The sequence below is a fragment of the Phacochoerus africanus genome, chromosome 3, assembly GCF_016906955.1.
Source record: "Phacochoerus africanus isolate WHEZ1 chromosome 3, ROS_Pafr_v1, whole genome shotgun sequence".
In the NCBI taxonomy this organism is placed as follows: domain Eukaryota; kingdom Metazoa; phylum Chordata; class Mammalia; order Artiodactyla; family Suidae; genus Phacochoerus; species Phacochoerus africanus.
This window is the reverse complement of record NC_062546.1, coordinates 31409915-31436290: the sequence shown is the minus strand read 5'-3', so window position 1 is coordinate 31436290 and position 26376 is coordinate 31409915. Positions and strand designations below refer to the sequence as shown.

Here is a 26376-nt window from a genome sequence, read left to right as displayed (position 1 = left end):
AGAAAAACATACTCATTTCCAAAATAAAATTCAACAGATAATTTAACAACAAAATGGGCACAGAAAAAAAAAAAAAAGAATGGAAAACAAAACTAAGAAATGCTCCCAAAATGCCTCTTGAGTATGAAAGAAAGGTAGATATACAGAACACAGAACCACAAAGTCCAACGTCTGTTATGTGAGTTCTAGAAATTCTCTGGGGGAAACAGGTGAGGGCAGGAATCACCGGACTGAAAGATCCACTAAGTGTTAAATGGAGTTAATAATCGGAGAAAGGGGAAACTTATAGTCACATCCTACTGAAATTACAGGAAATCTCAAAAACTTCCAAAGGAGAAAAGTGAATTCCTACGAAGACACATAAATCACACAATGGTAAAATTAGACTTTTCATCAGCAGCACAGATGCTAGAAAACAAAAGAGCAATGGCAAAGTTATAAGGAAAACAATGTGAAACTCATATCCAACCAAATCAGCTTTCACGGAAGTGCAGAAGAAAGACATTTTCACACATGAGAGAGCTCAGTATTTACTGTTCAAAGATCTTCTCTGAAATAATTAGTAGATGTACTCCAACACAATTTTTTAAAGCATCCAAGAATATATGAGCCATAATAAACAATGATAAGCACAGGAAGCAATACATGCTGACTTTTAGGAAATAAGCAATCCAGAACTAAAATACTTACATGATTTCAACATAGGAAGTCGAAGAGAGAACAGAAAGGAGAGGGAAGTCAAAGCAAGCAGCAGTTCTGTCTTGTTGGGGAACGGAAGATATAGATTCTGATTATTTCTAAATAAGAATAAAGAAGTGATGGTTTAAACGCATTAAAAACTTACAGGTAACTCCAGAAGAAGAGAAAATGACATATGACCTTCAAACAACTAGGGGGGAAAAAAAAGTTCAAAAACAAAGAGAAAAAAAAGTAAATACAAAACAAAGAAATGACAGGAATGAATACAAACATCAGTAATCACAAATAGGTCAAATTTCTTTCCAGATTAAAGAGAAAATTCAACTATATGCTTATGTAAAAAAGATACACCTAAAATAAGATTAAACAAACAGACTGAAGGTAAATTAGTGGTAAAACACCCACAATGTAGTCCCATCATGAGGAGGAATTAAATGTTTTAAGGTGAAAATGGCATTCAGTCAAAAATGAACAAGTCAAAATCTTAAGCATCTCACTGGAAACTGATAGAGCGGTTAACTTCATTTAGGAAACATGATACAGTAAAAGTCAAACCTTATGTTTCAAGACCAGCACTGCATTTAACAAGGGCTATTGTGCTCACACTATAAGAGGTGCCCATCCAAACAGTGATCTCCAGCCCTGAGCTCACTTGGAATTATATAGTCACTGACTAAATCAGAGAGTAGAGCCATGGCACCGCTTATTAACTGATTTGCCACATTTATATAGTTGAATTTGGGTAAGCAAAATAAATGCCTGGGCAATGTTACTCCACTGAATCAAGCAAATGCTAACAGAATGCAAATACAATACTAGCAGACTGACAAGAATTCAAACAAAAAGCATTATAAGGGGACCAAAAAAAATTATGTCATGTGCATAAAAAAGTACAATTGATATGATCCTGACATATGCTTCAAAAAATATTAAAAACAAGGAGTAACTGATAAATCTACAAATCAGTGGAACCTCAAATTCTGAAGAACAAAACCAAACCACATCCGTTTTCCGCAACATCTCAAAATAAGAAATTAATCCAACAGACGCAAAGAAATAAATCTATCTACCTGGAAATTTTCGAACTCATTACCTCTGAAATTGAAGATGAAATCATAACAAAATTTATTTTTAAATGAATGACAATGAAAACACTACATTATCAAAAAGAATATCCAAGGTGACATTCAAAGGGAAATGTATAACAAACATTCATCAAATATATTCAAAAAGAAGGAAGCATGAATAAAAGGCAATGTCATATACAATCTGAAATTCTAGAAAAAGAATAAAACACACTCAAAATAAGTAGAAGGAAGTTATTAAAGATCAAAGCAAGATGTAAACGAAACTAGAAAAAAATCATCATTGTGAACAAAGCTACAAGAGATGATCAATAAAATCAAGCTTTAGGGAGTTCCCATCGTGGCACAGTGGTTAACAAATCCGACTAGGAACCATGAGGTTGGGGGTTCGGTCCCTGCCCTTGCTCAATTGCCGTGAGCTGTGGTGTAGGTTGCAGACTGCAGCTCGGATCCCACGTTGCTGTGGCTCTGGCGTAGGCCAGGGGCTACAGCTCCAATTCGACCCCTAGCCTGGGAACCTCCATATGCCACGGGAGCGGCCCAAAGAAATAGCAAAAAGAAAAAAAAAAAAATCAAGCTTTGAAAAAGCCATTAAAACGGACAAATTTCTGATAAGAACATCCAAGAAAAAGAAAGAAACGGAGTTCCTGTATTGGGTTAAAAGCATCTCTGTGGTGTTGCCCATTAGATCCCAAGCCTGAGCAGGGATGTATACAGCTCAGACTTGATCCCTGGCCTGGGAACTTTCATATGCCACAGGTGTGGACCAAAAAAAAAAAAGGAAGTAGCTATAGCTTTTCTTAAAGAAGATGAAAGTACATAACAAGAAAATGTACAAATAAGCCAATTTACAACTTTCTAACAGTGAATTTAAAATGTACACGAAATAAGAGTTCCCTTGTGGTCAGAGGGTTAAGGATCAGATGTTGCCACGGTAGCGGCTCAGATAACTGCTGAGGTACAAGTTCAATCTCCAGCCTGGGAACTTTCACATGCTGTGGGCATAGCCAAAAATAAATGAAATAAAATAAAGTGTACACTAAACTGAGGATTAGCTAGAAAATAAGCACAAAAAGAGTACAAAAAGTAGCCCAAATGAGGTAGAAAACACAGAAATCAAAAGCACTGAAAATTTTTTTAAAGAGGTCAAAGATCAATCACCCAAACAACAACAAAAAAGCACCGGGCCCTAATAGTTTCCAGGAAAACCATTAAGAAAAAAATCAAACAGTCTACAGTTCATTATCATGTTCCTTATCTCTCCTTTTAACATCTTTAAGTAAAATATTTTTAACAGCATACATCCCTTCTTGCTACGGTCTCCCGATAGAGGGCAAGGATGCCAACACTTAATCATATTATCTAAATGCATACATGGGCCTCTAAAATAACATACTATAATTTCACAAGCTGCATAATTATATTATTTTTAGGCTGCTCTCAATGCTTTACATTTTTCATGGAAGAAGCGGGGCCATGTTTACTTTTATTTCATTTAATTTTTTTTTTTTGGCTGTGCCTAAAGTACACAGAAGTTCCCTGGTCAGGGACCAAACCTCAGCCACAGTAGTGACAATGCCAGATGAGTCACCAGGGAACTTCTATTTAAAGTTGATAAAACAGAAGCTCCCGTCGTGGCACAGTGGTTAACGAATCCGACTAGGAACCATGAGGTTGCGGGTTCGATCACTGCCCTTGCTCAGTGGGTCAAGGTTCCGGCGTTGCCGTGAGCTGTGGTGTAGGTCGCAGACATGGCTCGGATCCTGCATTGCTGTGGCTCTGGTGTAGGCTGGCGACTACAGCTCCGATTCGACCCCTAGCCCGGGAACCTCCATATGCCACAGGAGCGGCCCAAGAAATGGCAAAAAGACAAAAATAAATAAATAAATAAATAAAGTTGATAAAACAATAGGTTAGAAAACATCCTCTCCTATTCTATCTCTCAAAAATGGGCTACAAAGCAATAGAAATCTAACTTTTATTCCTGAGTTCACAGTGGGCAGCCCTTTCCAATTCCCTAACTCAAGATGAAACACTGCACCTGATAAAAAGCAGCCTCTCAGGCCCCAGCACCAGCTCCTTTCTGCCAAATTCCAAGGAAAAGCTAACTATTTTCTAGATTAGCATTATCAAGCTACAAACAAAGGTTTATTTTCTAGACTAATGGAGGTTAAGGACATTCCATGATTGGCAGGAGACCAAAAGCAGCATGTCCCAAAGCTCACCTGGAGTGCTACAAGATGCTGGGAGTCACCTGCAAAGATCCAGGCAGTGTCTCATCCCCTGGACACTGCCATGAAGCTCACACTCTGATTCCAGAGTTCCCACACCTCCTGCACATCCGGGGCCCCTGATTAAAATGTATGTTCTCTTGTTAAATGCATGTATACATTTGTCAAAATTGTACATTTTACTGTATTTAATTACGCCTCAACAAAATTTTAAAGATTAAAAGATGTTTTCATCTACTTAAAAGAGACCACATGCACCCCCATGTTCATTGCAGCACTATTCACAATAGCCAGGACATGGAAACAACCCAAATGTCCATCGACAGATGATTGGATTCGGAAGATGTGGTATATATACACAATGGAATACTATTCAGCCATCAAAAAGAATGACATAATGCCATTTGCAGCAACATGGATGGAGCTAGAGAATCTCATACTGAGTGAAATGAGCCAGAAAGACAAGGACAAATACCATATGATATCACTTATAACTGGAATCTAATATCCAGCACAAATGAACATCTCCTCAGAAAAGAAAATCATGGACTTGGAGAAGAGACTTGTGGCTGCCTGATGGGAGGGGGAGGGAGTGGGAGGGATCGGGAGCTTGGACTTATCAGACACAACTTAGAATAGATTTACAAGGAGATCCTGCTGAATAGCATTGAGAACTTTGTCTAGATACTCATGTTGCAACAGAAAAGGGTGGGGGAAAAAATGTAATTGTAATGTATACATGTAAGGATAACTTGATCCCCTTGCTGTACAGTGGGAAAATAAAAAAAAAAATTATATAAAAAAAAAAAAGATGTTTTCAGACCCCTCTGTGACCTGAGGGTTGTTTTTTTTTTTTAAGCTTCTGAGTGATTCCATGTGAGAACCACTACTCTGGATTACATCACATGTACCTTCCAAGATGGGAAAAGTCAAGAACACTGGGTCTGAAGTCAGACACCTAGAATCAAAACACAGTTCCATTACTAACTCACTATATGCCACTGGACAAAAGAAAAATTTCACTGTGCCTGTTTTCTCATCTGGAAACTGGGGATAACAAATTTTCACTTTGCAGGATAATTCCAAGACTTAAAACAAATGTTCATTGGAGTTCCAGCTGTGGCGCAGTAGGTTAAGAATCCGACTGCAGGAGTTCCCGTCGTGGCTCAGTGGTTAACGAATCCGACTAGGAACCGTGAGGCTGCAGGTTCAATCCCTGGCCTTGCTCAGTGGGTTAAGGATCCGGCGTTGCCATGAGCTGTTGTGTGGGTTGCAGACTCAGCTCGGATCCCGCACTGCTGTGGCTCTGGCATAAGCTGGCGGCTACAGCTCTGATTAGACCCCTAGCCTGGGAACTTCCATATGCCACACATGTGGCCCTAAAAAGACAAAAGACAAAAGGCAAAAAAAAAAAAAAAGAATCGGACTGCAGCAACTCAGGTCACTGGAGAGGCTCAGGTCTGATCCCTGGCAGGGCACAGTGAGTTTAAGGATCTAGCGCTGCAGCAGCTTCAGTGTAGGTCTCAGCTTCGGCTGGGATTCAATCCCTGGCCCAGGAACTTCCACATGCCACTGGATGCAGCCATAAAAAAACAAAACAAAAAAGAATGTTCATAAAGGATTTAGCGCAGTGTCTAACATAAACATGTAAGTACTGCTACCATCATTAGCATCTTTGTTTCCATCATTTTTTGTCTGTGCCCCTCCCTGCATGTGGAAATTCCCGAGCCAAGGCTCTAACCCATGTCGCAGCAGCAACCTGAGCCATTGTGGTGACAACACTGGATCCTTAACACGCTCTGCCACAAAAAAAACCATTTCCATCATTTTAAACCAATCTTTATTTGGTATTTCTCGCAGATATATGAGACATATGCCAGCTAATCTAAAACTTTTGAGGAACTTCTAGACATACAAGCCTGGCCTCATCCCTAATGGCTATGATGTGTTAAGTCTGAAATGGGGACAGGTTTGGGAATCACATTGCTCTCAGTAACATGTATGGCAGAACAAAACTATAATCAGGGCCCACAACAATTCCTAAGATAGACTGAACATCTCCTTCTACTTTCCAATGACAACTAGTCTCCTACCTTTAGATAAGTAGTGTAATGATGTCAGAACAAGGTTTTCTAACAAAAGCTGGCACCACCCCCTACCCAATTCTCCTTTAAAAAAAAGATTTAATCTCTATTAAATTCCCTCAAAGTTAAAACCAAAGCACATTCTTGGAGGGCTCAGCAATCAATACACTGCCTCTCCATCTAACAAGTGCACCTCTGGATAGCACAGAAAGAAGAAATGGAAGGAAAAACAATACCCTGTTTATTTCTTTAACCAGTTTCATTATCTGAGAGATGGCTTTTCATGACTTATCAATCAGTCAGAAAAAGAAATAAAAGGCACCGTAACAAACATCAGATACCAAAACAAAATAAATCCTACAACATGAATATTGTCTTAGTTCCTCAAAAGACATTTCAAAATCACTTTATATACCACCAATCCTACCCTCTCAATAGTTAAAAGTGTTTTACAGAGTGGTCTTGGAGTGACCTCTATCTGAATGACACGCAGAGGTTGTTAAAAACGCGGCACAGGTCTTAGCCTCTCCAGTCTGATTCAAAAGATGCAAAACTGGACCTAGGGAACCTGCATTTTAACTCCTAGTGTTACTTTTATGCTCAAAATTTGGAAGTACCAGAAATCTGGAAGTACTAAAAATTCCAAAATTTGTAAGTTCAGTAGGTAAAAATTTTCTCCTCAAGAAAGAGAGACTTGGACGTAAAAGATCGTAATTATACCTGGTTTTAGAGCAATGAAGACATAGCTAAAAAAACACAAACAATTCAATAAAGCACAGTGCTCAAGAGCAGACATCACAAAACTAGAGTTCCTGAGTGTACATTTCTTTTCAATCATTTGACACTGGGTAAATGTGTCCTAGTTTTCTTATCTGTAAAATGGAATACTACCACCTACCTAGGAGTTGTAAGGACTAATAAAATGAGTTATTAAAGCTCTCAGAAGAGTACATGAAAAAAATTTTTACTTAAAGTGCTAGAATAGTGGCAAACACCCAAATCACAATACTTGCTTAGAATCTTTGTGGCCAATGACCACAAACAGCTGGCTATAAGGTTATGACTCTTATTTGCTGAATCCCTGGAATTTATATCCATCTCTAATGAGGTAGTACAAAACCATGAAAGTACTAATGTTTTGCATCGCTTAAAAAGCAAGTGCTTCTCAAAACACTAACCGGGCTCTAAAAAAAAATTAGTACAGGTTGAAAAAGCAGGTAATCTCTTTCCTAAAAATCTTTCAAGAAAACAGGAAAAGGCAAAAGAATTGAGAAGAACCTTTTCAGAGCAAAACAGGACTGCCAATTCAATCATGCAAATCATAGAAGATAAAAGCAACTGAGTTGTTGGGTAAAGTACAAGACTATCCAATAAACACCTAATACTCATCCTGCCACCTTCTCATTCATAAGCTTTATTTAAAACAAGCTGATTTCCTGAAACATTTATCTGGAAACAAGAAAAAAAAAGTCTAACCTTGCTGTAAAGCTCATCTCAGAGTATCAAGACAGTGGATACTTTCAAGAACTGCAATGGCTGCTTGCTATAGGACCTGAAATGAAGACCTATAAAGGGAAGAAAATATTTAAACTAGACCACAACGCAGGAAAAGAAACCTGATTAATAAGAATGGAGAAACCGATTCTCTCTGGGAAGAGCATGTGCAATTGCCATGGCGAGATTCAGGAAGATGTCGTTTTCCCTCAAAAGAAAAAGGCTTAGTGCCCAGAATGCCACAGTCCTGAATCATGAGGATCAGTAAATAGATAGAAAGAAAATCGGGGCGCTATCTGGGTGAGAGCTGACCCGATTTCTCATAAGAAAGGCAGCCAAAGCTCAGTACACAGAACAAGGAATTCGGTTTTAGGCTTGCAACAACTCAAACATTTTCCAATATGCCCCAAACGTCCAGATAAAAAGGATGCAACGCCTTGAAAAGCAGCTCTTGGGAAACCCACGTAAGACATACATTGGGGATTCAAATAATCTGGGGTGGGGGAAGGCGGTGAAAACGAGTCAAAAGACTTCCCGAGAAAAAAATCATGTGACTCTCGGGCAAAGAATGCACAAGGAGCTAAAGAATCCCTGGGGAAGGACCCCTCCACTTGGACAACGGAGAAGCGCGGAACACTGCACACCAAGGGTGGACAGGGCCGAACAGGAAACCTCAGCGTTTGGGGGAACATGAGGCCTCCAGCCGGGTGTTGCCCACGCACCAACATGGGACCACCGTGCGGGGGCAGTGTCTCCGCGCGGGCGCGCGGGAAAAAACGGCAGCCTGGCCGGAAGGGGGCAGGGCGAGCCGCGAGGGCGCCCCGCCGGGCACTTACGCGGCCGCTTCTTCCTGAGGCTTTCGACGCGCTGACGGGAGATGGAGGTAGTGCCGCTGTAAGAGCCGGGCCGGTCCCGCCTTACACCCTCCGCCGAAGACAAGGCCGAGGCCCCGACGGCAGACTCCGACGCGCTGCTTGCCCGGCGCCGCAGCGGCTCCCGCCGCCCCCCATCGGCTCCCCCAGGCGCCGACTTCCCGGCCGACGAGGCAGAGGAGGCGGCGGCCCTGCCGTGGCGCTCCATGGGCGCGCCGAGTCTGCCCGCTCCCATTCGCAGCAGCCACCGCTGCCGCCCGAGCCAGCCCCCCAGTGCCAAACTCCTCGTCGCCTCCTCCGCGGCAACCCAGCCAGAGCAGACAAGCACCCTCGGCAGGCCGCCTCTTCCGTTGCGCCAACGCGCAGCAAACCAATCCAAGAAGGCTGGGGGCGGCCCGAAGGCCTCGTGACCAATAGGTTCCCGGACTCGAGGCCGATCGACAGCACCCCTATCCAATGAGAGATGCCATAACGGGGCGGGGCGGGGCGGTGGGAGGGAGATCCGGGCTGGGCGGAGGAGGTGAAGGCGGGGTTGCTGAGCTGAGAGGGATGGCGGCGCCGCCCAATGGAGGCGTGGGTGGAGGGGTCAGCGTTCTGTCCACCCTCGGCACCCGCCCGCCCGGATGCACAGGCCCGTGCTCGGGGCCCCAGAACTCTCCCCCGAGGCGAGAGAGGTCGTCTCGCGCCCCCGAGTTCCATCCCCCTGCTACGTCTCGTCGGCTTCCAGCTCGAGCCCTCTTCCAGCCTAGCAGTGTCCCCGAAGGGTCTGGTCACCAGTTGTTGGCAAACGGAAGGGCCTGAACCGCGGCCGAACTTAGTCTTTGTCCCTCGACCCGATTCTCCCGCTGCGGTCTAGGCCGCCAGTCCTACGCTCTCTCACTGCCAACCCCTCCCCCAGTCACTGCCACTGGCGTGTTTGGGCTAAGCCCCCTCCTTTCCTCCTGCGTTAGAGATATGTTCCTGGAACCAGAAGGAATGAAAGGACTGGGATTGGTCTCCATGGCAACTGGAAGAAAGAGGTGGGTTATAAATCCTTTGCCACCCTCCAGTAGTGAAGGAGGAGGTGTGGGAGCTAGGAAGTAGGATTGGCTTTTGGAAGGAGAATCTGGACACCCTTTTTGTGCGGTGCCCTGGAGGACATAGAAGAATTTGGTAGCCACCTTGGAGCCTAGGCTGTTGGAGGTTTTGTTTGGTCGGGCTTTTGTTTTTTAAATCATCTTACCTTCTTTTCGCGGGCAAGATCATGGTCACTTCTAGCCTTGAGGTACTGACCTGAGATTTCAAAGGCCCATCCAAGCGTCTCTTCTCCCATTGTTACCCATGTCTGAAGTGATCCATGGTTCTGTACAGGCATGGCACGCCCTCATTCCATCAAGTTTTAATAGGATTGTGGGTTTATCTTGCTTGCTAATTATTTCATAAGTGCCTCCACTGAGAAACTTAATGTCCCTTATTTTATTCATCTTTTCTATAATGATGGCTAGTAGCAGACTGAATAAGAAGATGGGCTTCTCTCTTGTTTTTTATTCTTTATTTTACTTTTTTTGCTTTTTAGGGCCACACCCGCAGCATATGGAGGTTCCCAGACTAGGGGTCAAATTGGAGCTGTAGCCGCCCGCGTACACCACAGCCACAGCAACCTCAGATCCCAGCCTCATCTGCCACCTACACCACAGCTCATGACAACACCAGATCCTTAACCCACTGAGCAAGACCAGGGATCGAACCTGGAACCTCATGGTTCCTAGTCTGAGTCATTTCCAGTGTGCCACGATGGGAACTCCAAGCTTCTCTCTTGAATAAAATTACCATGCTTACCCAAAACTAGCTCCCTTCACTGTAGGAATAACACTGGAAACCTTATTTCCTAACTCTGGAAATTCCAGCTCCTGCAGGAAGCCACACCAGGTGGATCCTACGAGAACCGAGAAAATCTATAGCTACTCTTCTAAACCTTAGTGCCCAGCATTACCTACATTTCTGCCTCCTCCCACCAAAAAATATATATATGTGTATATAGTTCACTTTGACCTGAGGGACCTTCCTTCCAAGGCTGAGCTGAGCTAGATTATCCTGAAGAATCAAGAATCATCCTCACCTAAGGCTGCCAAGACAAACCCCAACATCAAAACAGCACTCGACATGTATAGCCATTCTTTTTTACGGTGTGCAGAGTGTCTTTACATGTCACTTAAAATTCCCAGCAACATTCCTGGGAAATTCAGCTCTCAGGCTTGTAATAACCAAAAGGCACACATTCAGTGAAATTTCAGTAAATCACTGGAAGGCTTTTTCTCCTCTTAAATACATGTGTCTTCACTCTCTGGTGTGAACTTGCAGACAGTCTGTGACTGTCATTAAAGTTTATCCACAATAACAGGTGAAATATTGTAATGGCAGTTAGGCAGGATGTTTATAATCTTAAGTCAAAAATGCAAATAAATTGAGTAAAAGAAACCAGACCTAAACAATGTATACTATATGACTCCACTTAATATGAAGTTCAACATTAAATGATGTTAGAAATCAGAATGCTACAAAAGAAAAAAAGAAGAAGAAGAAAAAGAAGGACTTCCCTTATGGCTCATCATGTTAAGAATCCCACATTGTCATGGCTGTGGCTCTGGTAACAGGTATGGCACAGATTTGATCTCTGGCCCAGGAATTTCCTCATGTCCTGGGTGCAGCCAAAAAAAAAAAAAAAAATCAGAATGCTGGTTACTTTGGTAGGGGAGGGGGAGAGAATAATGATGAGAAGATGACAAATAGGCTTCTAGAGAGCTGGTAGTGTTTGGTTTCTTTGGTATGGGTGGTGGTTATATGAGTGTGTTCACTTTCTAACGTTTTGTAGGGTATTCACTTGATGCAGTAGATCTGTGCACTTTTCTGTATGTGTATTATACCGAAGTAGAACTTAAAATGAAATTGAAGATTTTCCTTGGAGCAAATAAACCCATGATTAAGCTTAGATTTTTTTTTCTTCCAAAAACTGAAATGAAGAGTTCCTCCTGTGGAGCAGTGGATTAATGATCTGGCTTGTCGCTGTGGAGGGACTGGTTTGATCCCAGGCCCTGTGCAACAGATGAAGGATCCAGCATTGCTGCAGCTGTGGTGAAGGTCACAGCTCTGGCTTGGGTTTAGTCCCTGGCCCAGGAACTTCTATATGCCACAGGGTGCCTGGGTCGGGGGAGGGTGGGAGAGTGGGGGGAGGCTGAAATAAAAGGAGCATTTAGGAGGTTTCCTAGAACAGAAACAGATTCACATACAGGGAGAACAGATTTGTGGTTGCCAAGCGGAAGGGGGAGGAAGTGGGCTGGACTGGGAGTTTGGGGTTAGTAGATGCAAACTATGACATTTAGAATGGATGAGCAATGAGGTCCTGCTGTATAGCACAGGAAGCTATATCCAATCACTTGTAATAGAACGTGATAGAAGATAATATGACAAAAGGAGTGTATGTATATGTATAACTGGGTCACTTTGCTGTACAGCAATAATTTACAGAACATTGTAAATTATAATAAAGCAATTTTTTAAATAAAATATAGTCATCTTGGTATGAAAAAAGGTTTCTTTCTCTGTGATTTTTATAACAGTTCATTTTTTGTTGTTTATTGTTTGTTTGTTTTTTGACTGTACTTATGGCATATGGAAGTTCCTGGGCCAGGGGTCTAATCCGAGCCACAGCAGTGAGTCAAGCTGCTGCAGTGACAACACTGGATGCTTAACCCACTGTGTCACAAGAGAATCCCAATAATTATATGTTTATAGGGAGAGCATTCTTAAGTTATTTATCATTTCACTCAGTTATTCACCCTTGGGGAGAAGCCAGTATTCTGATGTACACACCAGAATTAGAAGCCACAGGAGTCATGGTAAAGTAGTGCTTTAGAAAAACTACCCAAATTCTAAAGTACTGAATTGCAAATTTAGAGCCATCTCAGCAAAAAATATCATACAAAACACACATCTACCATATTAGTTGCCTCTTACCAAAAAATAACTCCAAAACTTAGTGGTTTACTATTTTAAATAGTAATAAGTGTTAGGTATTTTCTTAGTTCTGTGGGTCAAGAACTTGAGCGTGACTTAGCTGTGTGGTCCCGGCTGAGGTCTTTCATTTGAAGACATAATGGGCTGCAGGATCCACTTCCAACATGGTTCCCTCACATGGCTGGCCATTGGCAGGAGGTCTCAGCTCCCACAACATGGGCCTCTTCCTAGGGTTGCCTGTGTGTCCTCACAACATGGCAGCTGGCTTCTCCCAGAGCAAGTGATCCAAGAGAAAAGGTAGAGGTTGCAATCTCTTTTAAGATCTAGCCTGGGAAGTCATACTCCATCATTGCTGCAATATTCTACTTATTACACAAATCAGCTCTATTCACCATAGGCTGGTACTACACAAGGATAAGAATATCAGGAGGAAGATAATCCTTGGGAGCCATCTTGGAGCCCCCAGTCTGCCCTCTGGCCCCTAATGATTCACATCCTCTAACTACTTTCTAAGAGTCAGAAGACAGACCCTCTCTGCATTTCCATTAAGTTTTCTTGCAACTAAAGTAGAAACTGGGAAGTAAAAAGTGAGGTATAATCACAAGCAAGGCAGGCCACAGAGGTTCACAGACAAGCTCTCTCTCCTTTCATTGGGCTCCTCTGGTGCCACGTAAATGAAAAGCATAGATCAGACTCCTTTCAAGCACAAGGCCTTTTTTCAGAGTATAATGGTGGGGGGAGTTTGGGAAAATCTTGCCTATTGCCTTTCCCAAAGAACAAAGATATGTAGAACATGAATTTCTTAAGCTCCTAGATGTTCTTCTGAGGCCTGGCCCCTAGCCTGGAGTCTACTACTGAAGAGGGATAGAGGTGTGTGTTATATGTATGTGCACATGTGTGCGAGCACACACATACACACGCACTTAGTATAGCCAGCATGTGGCATCCTGGTGGCCTCTCCTGAGTTCACAGGCCATAGGAAATTATTGCCTGCTTTCACAAATAAGGCTCAGCTTGCTTCAGGAGGATAGAGAAAGAAAAAGACAAAATACAATGAGTTTAGAACAACTCAGACATCCCTAAATATGGAAGATTCTATCCCTTCCCAAGTATTGAAAGGGTTGAAATTTTTCCCTAGTTTTCAAGCTCAAGGCCTACCTTATCTTTGACTAAATGTCTCTGATCTAAATACTATTACTAGATAACCACTAATAATTTAGCTTCAATAGTTGTTTAAAAAAGCAATCTATACTCAAATAAGTTTGGGAAATTTGAGGTAAAGTACAACTTTTTAAAGCTTTTAAGGAGTTCCCACTGTGGTACAGTAGGTTAAGAGCCAACTGCAGGGGCTCAAGTCTCTGGAAAGGCACAGGTTTAATTCCTGGCCCAGCACAGTAGGTTAAAGGATCAGGCATTGCCACATTTTCAGCATGGGTCATGGCTGCAGCTCCGATTCAGCTCCTAGCCTGGGAATTTCCATATGTCACAGGTGTGTCCATTTAAAAAAAAAAAATTTCTAGAATATGCAATTATCAGAGTTCCTGTTGTGGCTCAGCAGGTCAAGGATCTGGCATTGCTGTAAGCTGTAGGGTAGGCACAGCTGTAGCTCCAATTTGACTTCTGGCCTGGGATCTTCCATATGCCGTAAGTGCAGCTGTTAAAAAAAGAAAAGCAGAGAACCCAACTGATGAAAAAAAATTATGGTGATTAAAGCTTTTAATATCTTGAAGGTCATGATGAATCTCCAAGAGGAACTTGAGGTACATAGCTATCTTCCAAATGTAATTGACCATGAAACCATTTTTTCACAGAATTTTTTCCTCAGACACACTTTGAGAAAAAATCATCTCTGGGTATAAAAATCATTTGCATTTCTGTTATATTAAAGGTAATGGAGATCTACCTCTTTCCACTTCGAAAGCTTGATGATGGCTAGTATTATTTTCCCTCGCAAATAAACCATCTGTTTATAAGTTTGTCTTCTTTTCTCAAACAATCCTACTTTCTCAAACAATCCTACTTTCCTTGGTTCTCTTAGTAATACTGGCATTTCTGTTGCCCTGCGTAACTTGATTCTTTCCTCTCATTTTCCTTTTTTTTTTTTCTTTTTAGGGCCACAGGTACGGCATATGAAAGTTCCCAAACCAGGGGTTGAATTGGAGCTGCAGCTGCCAGCCTATGACACAACCACAGCAACATCTGCAACCTATGCCTCAGCTTGTAGCAATGCCAGATCCTTAATCCACTGAGCCAGGCCAGGGTTGGAACCAGTATCCTCACTCCTTTTTCTGTTTTATTTTAACCTTATAAGATGTGACTACTAGAGGAGTTCCTGTTTGGCTTTGTGGGTTAAGAAACTGACACAGGGAGTTCCCATTGCAGTGCAGTAGAAACTAATTCGACTAGTATCCATGAGGATGCGGGTTTGATCCCTGGCCTCCTTCGGTGGGTTAAGGATTCAGTGTTTTAGTGAGCTGTGGTGGAGGTTGCAGAGGGGGCTCAGATCTGGCATTGCTGTGACTGTGGCATAGGCCGGCAGCTGTAGTTCAATTCAACCGCTAATCTGGGAATTTTCATATGCTGCAGGTGCCGCCCTAAAAAGCAAAAAAAAAAAAAAAAAAAAAGAAGAAGAAGAAAAGAAAAAGAAAGAAACTAACACAGTATCTGTGAGGAGCTAGGTTCAATCCCTGGCCTAGCTCAGTGAATTAAGGATCCAGCATTGCTGCAAGCTGTGGTGTAGGCCTGCAGCTACAGCTCTGATTTGACCCCAGCCCAGGAACTTCCATATGCCTGGGTTTGACCATTAAAGAAAAAAAAAATAAAGTTTAACTTCATTTTAATATTATATTTTATTTAATCCAATATATCCCAAATATTATCATTTCAATATGTGGCATTAAAAGCAGTCAATAGCCACAGTACCTGGTGGCCGTCATATTAGGCAAAGAAGCTCTAATCAGTAATTTATTTCAGTTAATTTCAGTTGCTTCCTAAATGTCTATTTTGCCTCTAGTTTCTCTACTCTCTCAGGTTAAGCTTACTAAAGCATTGTGCTATTTATAATCTCTCCTCTGTTTAAATGATTTTTTTTTTTTTCCTTTCTAGGGCCACATGCATGGCATATGGAGGTTCCCAGGCTAGGGGTCAAATCAGAGCTGCAGCTGCCAGCCTACACCACAGCCACAGCAACACCAGATCCGGGCCGTGTCTATGACCTACGCCACAGCTCCCAGAAGCACCAGATCCTTAACCCACTGAGCGAGGTCAGGGATCAAAACCGCAACCTCATGGTTCCTAGTCAGATTCATTTCCACTGTGCCACAACGGGAACTCCTTCAGTGGCTTCTTTACCTACAGAATAAAGTCCAAACAATTTAAGAGGCAGCGAGCTCCACCATTTGGCATCTTTCCACTTTTCCTCATCACTTCCCATATGCTTGCATAGCATGTTCTAGCAAAAAAAAAAACCTCACAGTTCTATAGATAGATGGACTTTTATCCAACTCTAAGCCTTGGCTCATCCTGTGTGAAATTCCTTCCCACTGTATTTCTACTTATTGAAATCCAACCCAGCTTTTTTTGCTTAGCCCAGATGATACTGAAACTGAGCAGAATCCTATGAGGCTCCCAGGTACAAATCCTCTCCATGTCCCCCATCTCTTGTTTGTAGGAAATAGGCTTCATTCAGCCTCTCTGAGCTGCCCTGAGTTCCAAAGGACAGATTCAAATAGTTGCTAATAAGAGGAGGGGATCCAGAAATAAGGGAGCAGCAGTTAAGAAAAAATAGTGCAGGAGTGTTCCCTGGTAGCCTAGAGGGTTAAGGATCCAGCAGTGTCACTGCTTCAGCTTGGGTGACTGTTGTGGCACAGGTTCAGTCCCTGCCCCAGGAACTTCTGCATGCTCTGGGCATGGCCCCAGACAGAGAAGAAACAGTATACAGGGAGTTTCCTGTGGATCAATGGGTTAGGACACGATATTGTCTCTGTGAGGATGCAGATTCAATCCCTGGCCTCACTCAGTGGACTAAGGATCCAGTGTTATTGTAAACTGTGGCATAGGTTGCAGATGTGGCTCAGATCTGGCATTGCTGTGGCTGTGGTATAGGCCTCAGCTGCATCTCTGGGGTAGGGGTGGGGGAGAGGACAGTATAACAACAATAAAACATATAATCTAAAATTTACATGGAAAACTCAGAGGAAAAAGAATAAAGAATAAATCAGGAGGGAGAGTCCTTATTGTGGCACAGTGAAAACAAATCCAACTAGTAACTATGAGGGTGCAGGTTCAATCCCTAGCCTCACTTGGTGGGTTAAGGATCCGGTGTTGCCATGAGCTGCAGTGTAGGTCACAGATGCAGCTTGGATCTGGCATTGCTGTGGCTGTGGCTGTGGCTGTGGCTAGCAGCTGTAACTCCGATTTGACCCCTGGCCTGGGAACTTCCACATGCTTCAGGTGTGGCCCCAAAAAGCAAAAAAGAAAGAAAGAAAAGAAAAGAATAAAGCAGGAGGCATAATGCTCCCAGACTTCAGACAATACCACACAGCTACAGTAATCAAAACAGTGCAGTATTAGCACAAAAATAGACATGGATTAATGGAACAGAATAGAGAGCCTAGAAATAAACCCACACATCTATGGTTAATTAATCTTCAACAAAGGATGCAAGAATATAGGATGGAACAATGACAGTCTATTCAGCAAGGGGTATTGGGAAAATTGGACAGATGCATGTAAATCAATGAAGTTAGAACACACCCCCACACCATACACAAAAATAAACTCAAAATTGCTTAAATACTTAAACATAAGACATGACACCGTAAAACTCCTAAAAGATAACATAGACAAAACATTCTGTAACATAAATCATACCATTGTTTTCTAAGGTCAGTCTCTCAAGGCAATAGAAATAAAAGCAAGAATAAACAACACATGGAGCCTAATCAAATTTACAAGTTTTGCACAGCAAAGGAAACCATAAACAAAATGAAAGGACAACCTATGGACTGGGCGAAAAAAAATTGCAAATGATGCGACCAGCAAGAGTTTAATTTCCAAAATATAAAAATAGCTCATGTAACTTAAAAAAAAAATCAAAAAATGGGTAGAAGAACTAAATAGATATTTTTCCAAAGAAGACATACAAATGGCTAATAGGCACATGAAAATATGCTCAATATTGCTAATTATTAGAGAAATACAAATCAAAACTATAATGAGGTACCACCTCACCTCACACTGGTCAGAATGGCCATTATTAAGAAGTCTATAGGAGTTCCTTGGTAGCTCAGCAGGCTAAGGATCTGGCACTGTCACTGCTATGGCTCAGGTCAATGCTGTGGCATGAGTTTGATCCCAGGCCTGGAAACTTCTGCATGCCCTGGGCGTGGCCATAAAAAAAAATGTAAAAGAAGTCTACAAACAACAAATGCCAGAGAGGGTGTGGAGAGAAGGGAAATCTCCTCCTATGCTGTTAGTAGGAATGTAAATTGGTACAGCCAATATGGAAAACAGCATGGAGGTTCCTCAAAAAACTAAAAATAGTTAATAATCCAGCCATCCTATTCCCAGGCATAAATCCAGGCAAAAATGTAATTCCAAAAGATACATGCACCCCTATGTTCATGGCAGCACTATTCACAATAGCCAAGGCATGGAAACAACTTAAATGTCCATCAATAGAGGAATGGATAAAGAAGATGTGGTACATATACACAATAGAATACTACCCAGCCATAAAACAGAACAAAATAATGTCATCTGCAGCACATAGATGGTACTAGAGATTATCATACTAGGTCAGAAAGAGGAAGACAAATACCATATATCAGTTACGTGTGGAATCTAAAATATGACACAAGTGAACTTTTATGAAATAGAGATAGACTCACAGACATAGACATGTTTATCAAGGAGGGTGGGTGTGGGAGAGGAATGGCGTAGGAGTTTGGGATTAGCAGATGAAAACTGTTACACATAGAACAGATAAACAACGAAGTCCTCCTCTATAGCACAGGGAACCATAGTCAATATGATAAACCATAATGGGAAAGAATATATTAAAATATATAAATATTTTATATATTTATATTAAAATAATAAATATTTTATATATTTACATTAAAATAATAAATATTTTATATATTTACATTAAAATAATAAATATTTTATATATTTATATATTTTATAATTAACACAAAAGAATGTGTGTGTGTATATATACACATATATACAGTCTTTTATATATATATACACACATCCTTTTATATATATATTTCTTTTTTTCTTTTTCAGAGGTAAAGAAAAGCTTTATTTTTTGACCAGAGAATGGAGAGGTGTGAGCTTAGACTCTAGAGCACAGGCTTCCTCTACAGGCAGTGAGCAGGGCTACTGAATCATTGCATCATTTTGCTGTAAAGCAGAAATTAAGACAAATTATAAATCAACTCTATTTCAATTTAAAAATTTTAAGGAAATTAGTTCCCCTCGTGGCTCAGTGGTTAACAAATCCGACTAGCATCCATGAGGATGAGGGTTCAATCCCTGGCCTCAATCAGTGGGTTAAGGATCCGGTGTTGCCGTGAGCTGTGCTGTAGGTCACAGACATGGCTCAGATCCTGAATTTCTGTGGCTGTGGTGTAGGCCAGCAGCTACAGCTGCAACTGGACCCCTAGCCTGGGAACTTCCATATGCCATGGGTACAGCCCAAAAAAGAAAAAAAATTAAGGAAATTAAATTCCTAATTTAAAAATTACCAAAAACAACCCCCTACACACACCAAAACCTTTGGGGAATTTGGGATTTTGAGCACAGGCCACCAGTTCTGCTTGGTTGGCCCTACAATAAACCTTTCTCTGCTCCAGACTGATTCTTTGATTTGTTTTGGCCTCGTCATGTGTCAGACACAAGAACTTTGGTAACAATACCTCCTCCTTAAAGTTTTCATTGATTATCACAGTTAGCTATAAACCTCCTGATCTGTTAAAATGTATCATATCATTCTTTTTTTTTTGCCTTTTTTTTCCCTTCCCACTTTTTAGGACCACACTTGCAGCATATGGAAGTTCCCAGGCTAGGGGTAGAATCCGAGCTACAGCCACCAACCTATACCACAACCACAGCAACACGGGATCTGAGCCACATCTGTGACCTACACCAACACCAGATCCTTAACCCACTGAGCGAAGCCAGGGACTGAACCTGCGTCCTCATGGATATTAGTTGGATTCGTTTCCACTGCCCCACAGCAGGAACTCCATATTATATCACCCTTAATGGTGTTTATCACATAATTCCTTATCTTAAAATTACTGGTGTACATTACAATCCCACTAGATTATGAGAACTATTAAAATAAGAATTTGCATCTTCATATCCCCTACAATGCTTGTGTTAATAAATAAATGATTACAATGGCAATAGCAACTTTGGGATCCTTTAAATTACAAATATCTTTATAGTAGACAATGTTTGGTATCTGCCGAGCTTACCACCACTCCCTCTTTTCCAAGAAATCCCCCTACCCATCTGCAAATTAGCCCCCGATAGCCAAGATTGTACTTTATAACCTCACCACCTTGTACAGGGACTCACTTCTGAAAGTATGATGCCACATCTCCCATACAGCCAAAGGGGCAGAAAAATCTAGTCTGCAGAGGAACCCAAGAACAGACAGATGCACAAAGCAAAATAGAAGAACAGAATGCTTTTCCAGCTCTTCCAGTCCTGCCTATTTCCATCCTTTCCTGGGCTAAATACATTCCTGTCTTTGAGTTCTTTCCCGTCACAAAGACATTTCTTAAGTCTCTCCACCCACTTCCTTTTTTCTTAATCTAGTTTACGTGGTCTTCTGTTTCTTGGAACCAGAGTTTTAAACCAATAATAATGGAAACCAAGCCCTCATTATCAAGGCCACTTATCCTGTCCTCTTCCAAGATCCAATGCCCTGAATTATAACTTTCCTACCATAAGGGTTCTCAAGGATCCTCAAATTTCAGGCCACTAAAGAGGCTAAAACACACAAAGCAAGAATTGTCTACTTTATTTTGGCAAATGGAGTCTTCTGCAGAACTTTCTCCATTGTGCTCCCCTCTCAGAATCCCTATCACTGGTCATAGCCTCCTAAAGAGAACATCTATCCACACTAATGAAAGTGTTACTTTTGGGGTTTTTTGGTTTTTTACTTTTCAGGGCTGCACCTGTGGCATATGGAGGTTCCCAGGTTAGGGGTCAAATCAGCTATAGCTGCGGGCCTACACCACAGCCACAGCAACCTGGGACCCAAGCCGCATCTGCAACCTACGCCAAGGTCACAGCAACACCAGATCCTCAACCCACTATGCAAGACCAGGGATTGTACCTACAACCTCATGGTTCCTAGTTGGATTCGTTTCCACTGTACCACAACAGGAACTCCCAGATTTGTCATTTTAATGAAATCCCGTTTGTGTTATTCTCAAGTCCCCTCACACCTTGACTTAAATGAATGGCTTATGACATGTTCTCAAGAGATCGTTACGGGACCTGTACCAATGAGTAGATGAAGGTGCTTTGTTGTTAGTCATTAATGTTTGCAGGTTTGCAGGGTGCTCCTCAAATCCCTCAAAGTTATTTTGTTACTTTAAGTAGGCCAGACATCTCCCAGTCAATCTTCTTCGTCTAATTATCCCAGCCAAAGCAGTCTAACTTTACTCTTCCCTACTTCGAGGCCTTTGTCTCTATCTGCTATTCTTCCTGCCTGGAGAACTCTGTCTTCACCTTCACTCCTTTGGCCCTTGACACGCACAAATCTCAGCTTAAATATTCTCCCTCAGAGAATCCCCTCCACCCTTTCTAAGCAGGTATTGCTTCTCCTCCCTGCCCATTCTCCACTTTTTTTTTTTTTTTTTGTCTTTTGAGGGCTGCCCCCACGGCATATGGAGGTTCCCAGGCTAGAGGTCTAATTGGAGCTGTAGCCACCGGCCTACACCACAGCCACAGCAAGGCCAGATCCGAGGCGCATCTGCAACCTACAGCACAGCTCATGGCAATGCGGGATCCTTAACCCACTGATCGAGGCCAGGGATAGAACCCACAACTTCATGGTTCCTAGTCAGATGCGTTAATCACTGAACCATGACGGGAATTCCCCATTCTCCACTTATTTTTTCCATTTCCCTCCTCTCTGCTCCAATTGCATTTTGCTCAACTTTATAGAGGTACAATTTATACAATAAAGTGCATCCATTTTTAAGTGCACATTCAGATGTGTTTTGAAAAACATAGCCACCATCACCACGATCAAAATCTTTTTCATCACAACATTGCAAATCAGCTATAGTTCAATAAAACTGAAAAAAAAAAAAACCTTTTTCTTCATCCCAAAGCTTCCCTTATACCCCTTCCCAAGCATTCCCCACCCCTGGTCCCAGGCAACTACTTATCTGATTTCTGTCTCTATAGGTTACATTGCCTTTTCTAGGGTTTCATTTATTTATTTATTTATTTTGGTCTTTTTGTTTTGTCTAGGGCTGCACCGACCGCACCCACAGCATATGGAGGTTCCTAGCCTAGGGGTCTAATCAGAGCTGTCGCCTCTGGCCTACACCACAGCCACAGCAACTAGGGATCCGAGCCGCGTCTGCAAACTACACCACAGCTCACAGCAATGCCGGATCCTTAACCCACTGAGCGAGGCCAGGGATCGAAACCACAACCCCATGCCGGATCCTTAACCCACTGAGCGAGGCCAGGGATCGAAACCACAACCCCATGGTTCCTAGTGGGAATTATTAACCACTGAGTCACGACGGGAACTCCTCTAGGGTTTCATATAAATGGAATAATTCAGTAATACTTTTTTGAGTCTAAATTCTTTTTCTCAGCATAATGGGGTTTTGTTGTTGTTGTTGTTGTTTGTTTTGTTTTTTGGTCTTTTCTAGGGCCGCTCCTGTGGCATATGGAGGTTCCCAGGCTAGGGGTCTAATCAGAGCTGTAGCCACCGGCCTACACCACAGTTCACGGCAACGCCGGATCCATAACCCACTGAGCAAGGCCAGGGATCAAACCTGCAACCTGGAGTTCCCGTCGTGGCACAGTGGTTAACGAATCCGACTAGGAACCATGAGGTTGCAGGTTCGATCCCTGCCCTTGCTCAATGGGTTAACGATCTGGCGTTGCCATGAGCTGTGGTGCGGGTTGCAGACTCGGCTCGGATCCCGCGTTGCTGTGGCTCTGGCATAGGCCGGTGGCTGCAGCTCCGATTAGACCCCTAGCCTGGGAACCTCCGTATGCCGCGGGAGTGGCCCAAAGAAATAGCAAAAAGACAAACAAAAAAACCAAAAAACCTGCAACCTCATGGTTCCTAGTTGGAATCATTAACCACTGGGCCACAACAGGAACTCCCTCAGCATGTTTTTGAGATTCATTTCACGTTGTTGCTGTATCGGTAGTTTGTTCATTTTTATTGTTGAGTTATACTCCATACATAGAAATACCTTGCTTTGGTTTTTCACCATCTGGTGGACTTTTGGATTGTTTCCAGTTATTGGCTACTGCAAACAAAACTGCAGTGAAATTTGTGTACAAGTTCTTTTGTGAACATATGATTTCATCTCTAGGAATGGGTCATATGGTAAATGTTTATAAGAAACCTTCCCTCCTTTATTATTTATTTATATATTTATTTTGTCACTTGCCCAGAGGACCTAACACATGCTTTTTTTTTTTTTTTTAGGGCAACACCTGTGGCATACAGAGATTCCCAGGCTAGGGGTCTAAGTGGAGCTACAGCTGCCAGCCTACACCACAGCCACTTAGGATCTGAGCCGCGTCTTCGATCTACACCGCAGCTCACAGCAGTGCCAGATTCTTAACCCGCTGAGTGAAGCCAGGGATCGAACCTGCAACCTCATGGTTCCTAGTCAGATTCGTTTCCCCTGTACCTCAATAGGAACTCTCTCTCTCTCTCTCTCCCTTTCTCTCTCCCCCCTCCCTCTCCCCCTCCCCCTCTCCCCCCCTCCCCCTCTCCCCCCCCTCTCCCCTTCCCCCCTCCCCCTCTCCCCCTTCTCCCTTTTTTTTTAAATGGCCACACCTGCTACCTATGGAACTTCCCAGGCCAGGGATTGAATCTGAGCCACAGCTGCGACCAATGCCGCAACTATGGAAATGCTGATCCTTGAACCCACTGTGCTGGTCTGGGGAAAAAAACGTGCACCTCTGTGGCAAACTGAGCCATCGCAGTCAGATTCTTAACCCATTGCACCACAGCAGGAGCTCCTAGAATATGCTCTTAATAAATATTTTTGACTATCTGAACAGAAGAAAAATCAGATTGGCCCCTGTCTGAAATATCTTGTATTTGAAATCAAAGATCTCCAAATGAATGAAGGCTTAACTATAAAACCCCAAAGGAATCAATTAATTTGTTTAAAAAAAAAAAAATCTCTTCCAAAACACCTCTCAGTACTGAAAGATGAAGTATGCAGAGTGACTTACCTCTCCCGGAGACTGCAAAAGTCTGAAGTTCTGGGAAGCTACAGATAAACCCGACAGACTCAACGAGCCAGTGAGCTCCTGTCACATGCACAGCTATCCCATGGCACTGGGCTGTCCCTAAGCATGGCCAGAGAAGGCGGCTGCCCATGGAGTACAAGATACCCGCCTCCCCAGAGGAGGAGGAGTATATTATCTGATTGGTGAATCTGAAAGTAGGAACTGGGCATGCTTGGCTGGGCCCTAACTTCCTCCCCTGTGGGTGTCAGGGGCTTGTTTGCTTTCTGCTCTGCTACCTGCCATCTAGCAGAGGCCAGGCCTGGGGAATGAGGGGCCTGACATATCCAGAACCACTGTGAGCAGGTAGATGGTGGACAAGACTGTCAGGATCAAGGCTCGAGCACTCAGCCATAGACCTAAATCCAAATTCTTCAACCACCTCGAGAAGTTTAGAAAGGTTTTGGTCCAAAGGGGTGTGGTGCTTTGGGCCTGTAAACCCAACACTCTCTATTCTTCTTAGTGTTTCTGGGACTTACCTCAAGGAGAAAAACAGCTGGGTTGTAAACACCTTGACAAAAAGAGCTGTGACCTTATCATCTTTATACACTCTCCCCCAGCCCGATAGATATGTGATCAACACATAGTAGGCCATCAAATATAAAACCAGAACTCCAGACAATTATAGCAGGGCTGTAATAAGGCACCAGGCTACTCTCGGAAGTCACCTGAGGCTAATCAACTCCTGCCCAGGAGCCAGCTTGATAAGGATCAGGTTAGTGATGCTGGAAGAACCCCTCAGAACAAGCAGGCTTTGGGGACAGTACTTCACAGGCCAGGCTGCACCCAGGAATCCCCTGAGGAACTTTGGTGGGGGAAACAGAGCCAGGCTACATCTCAGACAAATGCAGTTGGCATCTCTTAGGGTGGAAGTCAGGCATGAGTAGTGTTTAATACTCCCCAGGTGATTCCAAGGTGCAGTCAAGATTGACAAACCATACTAGCTTTGCTTTGATATAATGAGCAGTTTGTAAGAAATGAAGACTCTCAGGCCTCACCCCAGACCCACCCTATCTGCATTTATAGGGATTCATATATGCACTAAAGTTTGAGACACACTGGTTTTGTTTTCTTTTGTTTTTATGGCCATAAAAACAAAAAAAACCCTAACCCTAACCCTAACCCTAACCCTAACCCACGTAGCATATAGAAGTTGCCAGACCAGATGTCAAACCCACACCACAGCAGCAACCAGAGTCACAGAAGTGACAATGCTGGGTCCTTAACTCACGGAGCCACTAAGGAACTCCAACACACACTAATTTAGAATATAGGCTCTTGGGAGTTCCCACTGTGGTGCAGTGTGTTAAGAATAAAACTGCAGTGGCTCGGGTCACAGCTGTGGCTCAGATTCAATCCCTGGCCTTGAAACTTCCATGTGCCACAGGTGCAGCCTTAAAAAAAAAAAAAAAAAAAAAAAAAGAATAAAGGCTTTGGAGTCAGTCAAAACTTTTCAAATCCTGGCTGCACCAGCTGAGTGATTTAAGGACAGCTGTTTAACCTAGCTAAACCTCATTTGACAGCAGGTCAATTAAATAGTGGATAACTACACAGCCATCAAAAGGAAATTGTAGAAATTCCTGGTGTGGCTCAGCAGAAATGAATCTGACTAGTATCCATGAGGACACAGGCTTGATACCTGGCCTCGCTCAGTGGGTTAAAGATCCAGTGATGCCATGAGCTGTGGTGTAGGCTGAAGACACAGCTTGGATCTGGCATTGCTGTGGCTGTGGCATAGGCTGGCAGCTACAGTTCTGATTCCACCCCTAGCCTGGGAACCTCCATATGCCGCGAGTGCAGCCCTAAAAAAAAAAGATAAAAACTTTTGGAGTTCCCACTGTGGCTCAATGGGATCGGCATTGTCACTGGAATGCTAGGATGCAGGTTCGATACCCATCCTGGCACAATGGGTTAAGGATCTGGTACTGTTGCAGCTGCCAAGTAGGTTGCAACTACAGTTTGGATCTAATCCCTGGCTCATGTGCTTGCTGAGGGGCCACCAAAAAAAAAAAAAAAAAGAGTTCCCTTTGTGGCTCAGCAGGTTAAGGATCCGACAGAGTATCTATGGGGATGTGTGTTCAATCCCTGACTTCACTCAGTGGGTTAAGGATCCAGCATTGCTGCAAGCTGCAGCATAGGTCGAAGATGTGGCTCAGATCTGGTGTTGTCATGGCTATGGTATAGGCTGCAATTCAATCCCTAGCTTGGGAACTTCCCTATGCCATTGAGTAGCCATTAAAAAAAAAAAGTTTAAATTATCCCCTGGGCCGTAGGGGATAATTATATAGAGAGCAATTAGTATTGTTTCTGGCACATAGTAAGTACTTAACAAATATCAGCTATTTTTATTTCTTTGTTGCACAGTTACTATACAGTAGATCAGAGAAAT

General features: G+C 42.8%; 1 protein-coding gene across 3 annotated transcripts in view; it reads right to left on the bottom strand.

Moving 5' to 3' along the window:
* PANK2 (pantothenate kinase 2) overlaps positions 1-24051 on the bottom strand; it is a 44880-nt gene extending 20829 nt beyond the window's left edge. Inside the window, exons 1-2 of one of the 3 annotated variants that reach the window (XM_047771548.1) lie at positions 8430-8487; positions 691-797 (exon numbers count right to left, since the gene is read on the bottom strand). In XM_047771548.1, coding sequence (XP_047627504.1) covers positions 691-703 — 13 coding nt within the window. In that variant the 5' untranslated portion in view covers positions 704-797; positions 8430-8487. Of the gene's footprint in view, positions 1-690; positions 798-8429; positions 9070-23933 lie in introns of those variants that run through there. The other 2 variants (XM_047771547.1, XM_047771546.1) reach the window with 2 other exon arrangements.
* Between the last annotated feature and the right edge of the window lie 2325 nt (positions 24052-26376).